The sequence below is a fragment of the Salvelinus alpinus genome, chromosome 20 (genome assembly GCF_045679555.1).
Source record: "Salvelinus alpinus chromosome 20, SLU_Salpinus.1, whole genome shotgun sequence".
In the NCBI taxonomy this organism is placed as follows: domain Eukaryota; kingdom Metazoa; phylum Chordata; class Actinopteri; order Salmoniformes; family Salmonidae; genus Salvelinus; species Salvelinus alpinus.
The window spans coordinates 16,417,474-16,427,962 of NC_092105.1; the positions used below are offsets into that span (position 1 = coordinate 16,417,474).

Below are 10,489 nucleotides of genomic sequence, written 5' to 3' on the forward strand. Positions count from 1 at the left end.
GTAGATAACCAGCAGGAGTACAACATGAGGTCTCAGATTACTGTAGATAACCAGCAGGAGTACAACATGTGGTCTCAGATTACTGTAGATAACCAGCAGGAGTACAACATGTGGTTTCAGATTACTGTAGATAACCAGCAGGAGTACAACATGTGGTCTCAGTTTACTGTAGATAACCAGCAGGAGTACAACATGAGGTCTCAGATTACTGTAGATAACCAGCAGGAGTACAACATGTGGTCTCAGATTACTGTAGATAACCAGCAGGAGTACAACATGTGGTCTCAGATTACTGTAGATAACCCGCAGGAGTACAACATGAGGTCTCAGATTACTGTAGATAACCAGCAGGAGTACAACATGTGGTCTCAGATTACTGTAGATAACCAGCAGGAGTACAACATGTGGTCTCAGATTACTGTAGATAACCAGCAGGAGTACAACAAGTGGTCTCAGATTACTGTAGATAACCAGCAGGAGTACAACATGTGGTCTCAGATTACTGTAGATAACCAGCAGGAGTACAACATGTGGTCTCAGATTACTGTAGATAACCAGCAGGAGTACAACATGTGGTCTCAGATTACTGTAGATAACCAGCAGGAGTACAACATGTGGTTTCAGATTACTGTAGATAACCAGCAGGAGTACAACATGTAATCTTCAGTTTCAGACAAAGTACAATTTAACAAACACACCACAGGTCCACATGAAATCATGGAAAAAGTGAACGTGCCACGGTGAGCCATTTTAATGTGCAGAAATATACGCTAAATAGAATATATCATATTGTAATAGTACAATGATAGCCTGCTCTACAGCATAATATTAAATTAGCAGAACCTTGGTTTAATAATTCAGTCTTTGAGGTACATAGTGAACAACCTAATGTTGGTTGTCTTGAGAGACGGATGCTCCAGGAAAAACAGGATAAAATGAGCCTACATAAAGAAAATGGACAGTTGCATTATTCAGCTGACAGACGTGTGATGACAGCTGAGTCATGTGGAGTAGATGGTCTCTTTACAGTCACAGTAACTAGGTAATGAGAGCATTTGTTGGGCATTACGCTGTCCCAAGTTACGCACAGCCGTTTGTGGATCAGGTAACAGTCACAGGGGCCGCAGCAGACTGGACTTTATCAGGCCGCCAGGATTAGAAATGTGAAAACACAAGAGATGTTGTCAGGATAGGTGCCTCTGCTCTGGCTGACACCATTTTCTCTGTTCCCCCTGTAGCAGTGGCAATTTTAGCATGTAAATCTTGGTGGGGCAGAAATATATTTTTTAATGCATGCCAGAAAAGCCACTACACAATACCAAAAAAAAACATGAATTGCACTATAACGATGATACACGGTGCCCACAAACTGTTAGGGCCTACATAAAGCTGTCCCAACAGCAGTCCCATCACCTTACCACTGCTACACCTGGCTATCAGCAGGGCCTTGTCTGGCAGCAAAACAGTTCATTCAGCCTCGTTTACTGCCTTTAAAAAAAACATAGCTGATATGGTTGACTTTCTTAAACAAATGGCTGACCTGCTTAAACAGTATTCTCCCTGTACAGTCAGATCTGTAAGATAAATAAAGGGGGCATATAAGGAGACAATGAAAGCTCTTACAATATTCAATGATTCAATTTCTCTAAAACAGGCAATAGGCTACATTGTGCACCACCAAGTCAGAACAGTAGGCTAAGTTATGAGGGGGAAAGGGACCAAATTATTAGGGTGTGGCACATGGGATACTAACAGCTTACTACATAACATACACTTAGTATTACTTTCTTAGCTACAGTATACATATTACCCTGGCATATTACATCATTTATACAGCAGCGTACAATACGTTTTTGGACTCATTGTTGTGCTGTGCTCACTTTAACAGGAAGGTGGCACAGCGGTCCTTGTGGGCAACTTTTGTAATCAAAGTATGGCATTCTCTGGATTTTTGTTGCTTTCAAGACAACTAGGAACTCTGAAAAAAACACAGTTGAATCATGACGTCAGTGATCTTCAGGTCAGAGCTCTAGAAAGAGGCCCGAGTTCCCTACTTGGAATTCTGAGTTGGATGACCATTCAAAACGTATTTTCCAAGTCGGAGCTCGTTCCCCCTCACTGTAGTCTGAGATTTCCCATTTCTGAGTTTCCAGTTGTTTTAAACGAGGCAGAAGTCATGCTAGATTGATAGCATGGCCAATGTATTCAAACTTTTCTGGCCCATAGTGTTGAATGTTTATCCTTTTAAGGATAAAAAAGGATGGAAAAGAGACCCTTAAACCCAGACTTGGACAACACACCCACTCCACTAAATAGCAGGCTAAGGATCGCATTGCAAAGCTTGCAGTTAGCCACTGATTCCTTCCAAACCACTCATTGTTGAATTTGCGATTTCCAACTTGTGTCATGTTTATGTCCAATGGCCGATGAGCACTAATATGTTTTATCTATAATTTATCTTCATATTACAAGGATAAAAAGGATTTGCCAGTATATTGATGTGATTCATGATGATGACTGCTTGTCTAACTTGCTAGCTAAGATTTTGAAATTATGATGTTGACATGATCAGTCCAATCAAAGCTACGGTAGATATAACGGGGTTTGACTTCATTTTATCTGTGGTCAATGACCTTGAGCCTTCTTGGAGGGGCACTTCTAATGTAACTCTATGGCAGCACCCAAGGGGATTGAATTTTGGAGCTCTCCCTGTAGATTTTGCGGTGACAATGGTTCCATGAGTGACAGAACACTGAGCCAATCACGGCGCAACTAGAGAACATTACCAACCCCTTCACGCCGTATTTTCCACTGACTGCCCCACCACCACAGAAAGCACTGAGCCAGGCTGAAACACCTGCATTTTGGAGCTGCCTTACTAAAGGAAGCAAAAAAGAGAGACCATGTTTGTATGTGGCTTTATTAACTCAATTCTATATTTTTTTACTTTGTTTGCAAATGTATTAATGCCAAAATAATGACAGAATTTCTCATGTCATCGTTGGCTGCCACTCTCCAACCTGTTTACTCTTGTTCTCTCTCAGTTCCTCCTTCCTCTAGTCAACCTACTCCTCTCACTCTCTCACTTCCTGCTACTTTCCATATTACAGTGTTTCCCCACCAATTCCTTACCAGCTGCGTGCGTACATGTCGCGGGGTCTGGAAGGAGAAATCAACCACTTTGAGCAGGTGGATGGGGTTCCTCTGTAGGTGTTGTCGGCTGTTCGTTGTCGCTGTTCTTCTTGGCCGTGCTGCTGCTGCGGTCACTGGTTGGGGCCGGCTTCTTTAGCTTGGACTCATCCATGGGATGCTGTGGGACACTCATGACCCAGTTGGAGTGGAGGTCATACTCACAGGTGCTTGTGGCCACAGAGAGAGAGATGGGTTCACTTCAGTTCTCAAAATGCCCATCAAAATTCTACACAGGAAGACAGGAAAAAACACAAAAATATAGTTTGTGATCAGTTACTCTGAGACAAGAAATTTTATGTAGGCCGATTTCAACAGTGTCGCTCACAATGACCAGTTGATCAACCACAGGATGTTGTCCACTGTCTTCATGTTTTAAGCAACTTGATCTTACTTCTAACTAAATAACAACTCACCAATAAAGTCAACATCAGCGTGCCCATCGTTTAAGTGGAGCTTGCTCGTGGGCTCAGGGTCACAGCTCGAGATGACAGCGTAAAATAAGTCCGGTGTCCTCAATGGGGATTGGAGGGACAAACGGTTTGGTCCTCATGATCTGTCGAAAGAAAAGCAACACAAACAAAAGAGAGAATAAGATTGTTTATTGATTTCTTTATTAGGCATTCAGTGGTTCAACAATTTAATTTAGGACACATTAAAGATAATGGTAAGGAGAGGTCATAGCCATTTAGTGATTCAAAGCCTCTGTACCTGTGCGTCCTTGGAGGTGAGTGGCGGAGGTTCTGGCTTCTTCTTGGGGGAGATGGTGGCCTTCATCTCGTTGGTTTTCAAGTTGTTGACGTTCCTTGTGTTTTACTGTCTCAAAGCCACCAGCTCTTTCAAATACTCCAGACAGTTCTGGTTCTGAGAGTAGAGCCATATCCAGTCCTGCCTCTGGTAATGATACAAGGCGCTGGTGGACTCAACGTTTACACAACTTTTGCTCCACTTTAGGGTGGAGTTGATGGATCTTCCTAAACATCCCTACTGCACGTTGTTGATGTTCCTAAACATCCCTACTGCACGTTGTTGATGTTCCTAAACATCCCTACTGCACGTTGTTGATGTTCCTAAACATCCCTACTGCACGTTGTTGATGTTCCTAAACATCCCTACTGCACGTTGTTGATCTTCCTAAACAGCCCTACTGCACGTTGTTGATGTTCCTAAACAGCCCTACTGCACGTTGTTGATCTTCTTAAACATCCTACTGCACGTTGTTGATGTTCCTAAACATCCCTACTGCATGTTGTTGATCTTCCTAAACAGCCCTACTGCACGTTGTTGATGTTCCTAAACATCCCTACTGCACGTTTTTGATTTTCCTAAACATCCCTACTGCACGTTGTTGATGTTCCTAAACATCCTACTGCACGTTGTTGATGTTCCTAAACATCCCTACTGTGCCTTGTTGATCTTCCTAAACATCCCTACTGTGCCTTGTTGATCTTCCTAAACATCCCTACTGCACGTTGTTGATGTTCCTAAACATCCCTACTGCACGTTGTTGATGTTCCTAAACATCCCTACTGCACGTTGTTGATGTTCCTAAACATCCCTACTGCACGTTGTTGATGTTCCTAAACATCCCCACTGCACGTTGTTGATCTTCCTAAACATCCCTACTGCACCTTGTTGATGTTCCTAAACATCCCTACTGCACGTTGTTGATCTTCCTAAACATCCCTACTGCACGTTGTTGATGTTCCTAAACCTCCCTACTGCACGTTGTTGATGTTCCTAAACATCCCTACTGCACGTTGTTGATGTTCCTAAACATCCCTACTGCACGTTGTTGATGTTCCTAAACATCCCTACTGCACGTTGTTGATCTTCCTAAACAACCCTACTGCACGTTGTTGATGTTCCTAAACCACCCTACTGCACGTTGTTGATCTTCCTAAACTTCCCTACTGCACCTTGTTGATCTTCCTAAACATCCCTACTGCACCTTGTTGATCTTCCTAAACATCCCTACTGCACGTTGTTGATGTTCCTAAACATCCCTACTGCACGTTGTTGATGTTCCTAAACATCCCTACTGCACGTTGTTGATCTTCCTAAACATCCCTACTGCACGTTGTTGATGTTCCTAAACATACCTACTGCACGTTGTTGATCTTCCTAAACTTCCCTACTGCACCTTGTTGATCTTCCTAAACATCCCTACTGCACGTTGTTGATGTTCCTAAACATCCCTACTGCACGTTGTTGATGTTCCTAAACATCCCTACTGTGCCTTGTTGATCTTCCTAAACATCCCTACTGCACGTTGTTGATGTTCCTAAACATCCCTACTGCACGTTGTTGATGTTCCTAAACATCCCTACTGCACGTTGTTGATCTTCCCATTACTCCCTACTGCACGTTGTTGATCTTCCTAAACATCCCTACTGCACCTTGTTGATCTTCCTAAACATCCCTACTGCACGTTGTTGATCTTCCTAAACATCCCTACTGCACGTTGTTGATCTTCCTAAACATCCCTACTGCACGTTGTTGATTTTCCTAAACCACCCTACTGCACGTTGTTGATCTTCCTAAACATCCTATTGCGGGTGGAGCGGCTCACAGTTAGAGAATATAGTGGTCGCTAGATTGTGGTGTCGAAATGACATTGACATATCCATCCATAACTGTTTCCAAACAATATTCCTCAAAAATGACCGACAAAACAAGTGGACCGCTCATTTAAACAACAGTGTCACATTGATAGTCCATGGTGCTGAAACTTTCTGAATGCCAGGAGGCGGAACACATTGATAGTCCATGGTGCTGAAACTGTCTGAATGCCAGGAGGCGGAACACATTGATAGTCCATGGTGCTGAAACTGTCTGAATGCCAGGAGGCGGAACACATTGATAGTCCATGGTGCTGAAACTGTCTGAATGCCAGGAGGCGGAACACATTGGACTCAGCTCATTTCTTCACAACCCCACCATCTGTCACTATGAGGTTATGGGGGCTTGAGTTATGGAAACGGCCTTGTGTCAAGTGTCACCAAAACTCACACGCTGTAGTCTCTCTGCCCAGTCGGCTATAGACACAATATACTATTTCAGCATTTCTCACATTGGATTTAAGTTAAGAAAAACTATAGGCAGCTTCAAAAGGGATATGCAACGCACAATTCCCAATCTGTCAGCCTAACCATGTGACCCATTCAGATCTCAGAGGACCAGAGCCATGCATGCGTTCCTCATTATTTGGCAAAATCTTAGCTATCCTAATCGTCAGACTGGGAGATTAATATCTGTCGAAGTTTCCCTGCCAAATAAATAATTAAGCTGCAGTCTCATGTTTCAGGCCCTCTGAACACCATCGTTGGACTGGTTCTGTGCTGGCCAGCAGACGCAAGGCAATCTCCAGTGACTAGTGCACATGTGTCAAACTCATTCAACGGAGGGCCGAGTGTCTGAGGGTTTTCGCTCTTCCCATACTTGATTTATGAATTAAGGTCACTGATTAGTTAGGAACTCCCCTCACCTGGTTTTCTAGGTATTATCGCACAGAAAAGCCAGCAGACACTAGGCCATGTGTCAAACTCATTCCATGGAGGGCCTAGTGTCTGTGGGTTTTCGCTCCACTCTTATTAAACACACACACACACACACACACACACACTGACATACACACACTTTCGTCCTGTTCCATTGCTTTAAGAAGGGCCACATCCTTTTACACTGAGACAAAAGGAGAAAGAGAGAGTCCCCTTTCTATAGTATTTGCTTGTAGTGTTCTTTCATTAAATAACTATTTCCTTCCTCTTTTAAACCACTTATCTGCTTTTTTTCACCTAAACTGTTGTTTCATGTTCTGGACATGTTTCACAGATGCTATGATGGAGGATTCAGAGACTGCTCTCTCACTTCCTCTTGGTCTTGTATAAAGTAGTGCTAGTTACACAAAACCACTCACTCACACTGCTCTATTATACTTCACTGGCTTGGTACAGTACTGCACTGGCTTGGTACAATAGACCTGGAGAAGCTGGAGACATTGACCTGAATACAGCGAGGAGAGGACCACACCTCCAACCCAGAGCAACAGGTGGAGGACTGCATGACTTGAAGAGAAGCATTGCATCATTTGAATTTGAAGGTAAGGTGCTTTACTAACAAAACAAAAATGCATATAACTCCCCATCGTTAGTTCTTAAATGTATGAATACATTCCAAAATATATTTTGACCAAACTGCTGTAAAATCAAATTCTATTTGTTACATGTGCCGAATACAACAGGTGTGACCTTACCGTGAAATGCTTACTTACAAGCCCTTAGAATTAAGAAACTAAAGTAAAATAAATAAGTAGCACAATTACATAACAATAATGAGACTATATACAGGGGGTACCGGAACCAAGTCAATGTCCGGGGGTACAGGTTCGTCGAGGTAATTTGTACATGTAGGTTGGGGTAAAGTGACTATGCATAGATAATAAACAGCAAGTACCAGCAGTGTAAAAATGAACTGGCCAAACTGCTGTAAACTGACCAAACTGCTGTAAACTGACCAATCTGCTGTATGTGTGTTCCTTTCCAGCCATGCTGTGTGAGAGCAGACTATGGAGCATGACCTACTGTAGTGACCAGGATAGACTGGACCCTCTCCCCCCTGTAATAGAGCCCCCCAGGAGGAGCGTGAAGGCTGGGTCAGAGCCGGCTGCAGCCACCCTGCTTCAGGCCTCTCCAGGCCAGCCAAGCAGAAATGACCACTCCATCCTCAGTAGAGTGCCCCAAAACCAGAGGCCCTCCCAGGCGAGTGCCCAAATCCAGCCCCAGGCTTTTTCTCCACCGCAGGATCTGCATTCCCAGAGGCCCCATCCTGACAGACACATCTCCCCAGAGATGGAGATCCCTGGGCAGGCTTGCTCCGGTGGCGAGGTCCCCTTTCTGGTGCCCTCCTTCTGCCAGAGCATCTGTCAGAATTACAGCGACCTCCACATCGGGGGTGACCAGGTGCTGCCTCTCTCGGCCCACAATGGGGAGGTCCTGCCCTGTAGCGACAACCAAGCCAACGGCCCCTTCCTCTATTCCTGTGACGTACCCCCGGCCGCAGAAGACTCGCTTCTGCATCCTCTCCAGTGGGGCTCAGGCTCGGAGTCCTCCCGCTGGAGGGCGGGCAGCGGCCGTGACCGGAGCGTCCTTCTTCAGGGGCTCGAGGGGCCACTCTCTAACTCGCTGCTCAACCGCTACCTGGAGAACAAGATACTGGACCTGTACCAACAGTACATGCTGGAGAACATGGCCCATGATGGGGGCTGTGGCGAGGGCTTGCCCTGCCCTCTGCTGGCCTCAGAGTTGATTCTTACCAGCCTGGATCAGATCACCCTGCAGCTGAGCCGTGAGGGCCATCTGGAAGCGGGCCGGGCCAAAGATATGGTGCTCAGCTGCCTCCTGAGGGTGGCCAGCGGCCTGCAGTCCAGTGAGATCAGTACTCCCCTGCTCCAGATCTCCATGGATCTGCAGCTCCCCACTGATACTGCTACTGGTGCTGCTGCTACTGGTGCTACTGCTACATCTACACTTGACTCATCTGTCCTCCAGTACTAGACAGGTTCACTCTCCCCCTAGCTTTAAAGTCTGAAAATCACACTCCCCTGTTTCTTATTTTTCTACCTTCACTCAGGTTTTCCCTTTCTCCTCTCAGTTTCCCTACATACCGTTCTGGGGAAATGAAACCGCTTTCAAACAGCTGCAGTGATAGAAATGGAAATTCAGGTGGAAACTGTGGTTGAGAGGAAAGAGGTCTGCACTGTTCTCATGTTTTCATAAAGAGAACAGTAACTTTCTATGTAATGTTATTGTCTCATTATTATTGTGCAAAATCAATAAACATGTTGATCACACAAATGTCAGCGACACTGATATGCTCCCAGTACAGCACATCCTTCCCAGTAGATTATCGTGAAAGTACAGTACACTAACGTGGTCCTGTGGTGATATAACATTTGAGTGGTCAAAGAGTTGGAGAAAACACTCTCAGCCCTTCAGTCAAAGTCCAGATAGGTTTCACAACCATCTCGATACGTTCTAAAGAATTTCAGGGTAGTTTTACTGCACATAAAAACTATGTTCTATATAGGCTGTATCTGTAGCTGAGGAAGTAGTGAAGTGTGCTCTGCCATCTGCACTTTTTTAAGCTACCACAAGAGGGGAGCAGAGAGGTGTGTCCCAGCAAGACAGGCAGATGCCAGGCCAAATTTTTCCTTCTCTGTCTTATAGTATGTTGCCTCTCCTCTGTCTGTCTCTCTCTCGCGCACTCTCTTGCCCGCTCTCTTTTTCTCTCATGCAGCTTCTCCCCCTCTATCCCAGTCCTTCTCTCTCCCTCCCTCTCTCTTTCTATGTCTCTCTCCCAGTCATCCTCTTCCACTCTCTCGGTCTTTCTGTCTCCTGTCCTACCCATTTCCTTGAAGCCATACAGCTAATGGGTTGTTATATTCCACTCCCTATTGTCTGCCGCCAGTGATGTCATCACGACCAAGTCTTAAACTTACTGTACTGAGGGTCGGTCGGTCGGTCGGTCGGTCGGTCGGTCGGTCGGAGCCAGTGCCCTTCTGAGCCAGTGTTTGATCCACTTCCTTGTTTCTTGTCCAAACACACAGCCACAGGAGGAAACTGTGTTTACAGAGCGGAGCAGTTGAGGCCTGTGTGAAGTCTCAAGGCCGTGGAGACACATGTCCAGTTGTTCTGCTTTCATCTAGCTCCATCAGCCTAGGTACTAGTTTAAAGAATCCAGTCCTGTCAGATCCAAACAAAAACACACATGTAAATATGATTCACACATGCACACACACTGCACTGACAGCCCCCACAGTTTGAGCATATTCAAACAAACTGATTTCCAGAGACCTTGAAAGAGAAAATTAAAAACAGGCATTGTTTTTCCAGCTGAGGTTTGGGTTAGAAGAGATGGCTGGGGCTTTAACTCTTCCAGACCTAGTGGGCTTGTACATAAAACCACTTCCACTCCATTGCATAAAACACAAAAAACCTGCATTCAAACTGGTTTCAATGACATCCAGCTTAGGGTTTAATAGAGATTTTCAAATTATAATAAAGGTTGGCTGTCAGCTACACAATTCCTCCCATCTTTTTGACATAATCAGGACACAGCGAATGTAAATAGATGGGGTGAATGTGCTGGAAAAGTACATTCAACTTTCATAATAACAAAGAACAAATATGTGTGTGTGAGGGTATAGACTCATATAGCCAAAAGGGCTGAGAAATGACAAGACTATCGGTGGACAATTTGCTCTAATGTAAATGAACATAGATGATGGAACATATTCCCT

At 44.7% G+C, this 10,489-nt stretch overlaps 1 protein-coding gene across 1 annotated transcript; it reads left to right on the top strand.

Annotated features, from left to right (window-relative positions):
- The first annotated feature begins 7,064 nt into the window (after positions 1 to 7,064).
- LOC139546377 (TLR adapter interacting with SLC15A4 on the lysosome) lies at positions 7,065 to 9,044 on the top strand. Its single transcript, XM_071354705.1, has 2 exons — positions 7,065 to 7,291; positions 7,735 to 9,044. Exon 2 carries the CDS (start codon positions 7,737 to 7,739, stop codon positions 8,742 to 8,744), a length of 1,008 nt encoding a protein of 335 aa, XP_071210806.1. The 5' UTR covers positions 7,065 to 7,291; positions 7,735 to 7,736; the 3' UTR covers positions 8,745 to 9,044.
- Positions 9,045 to 10,489: the final 1,445 nt, after the last annotated feature.

What these genes read in the sequence shown, in the direction of transcription:
- LOC139546377 (XM_071354705.1), top strand. Translation starts at nt 7,737, where the DNA reads ATGCTGTGTGAGAGCAGACTATGGAGCATGACCTACTGTAGTGACCAG.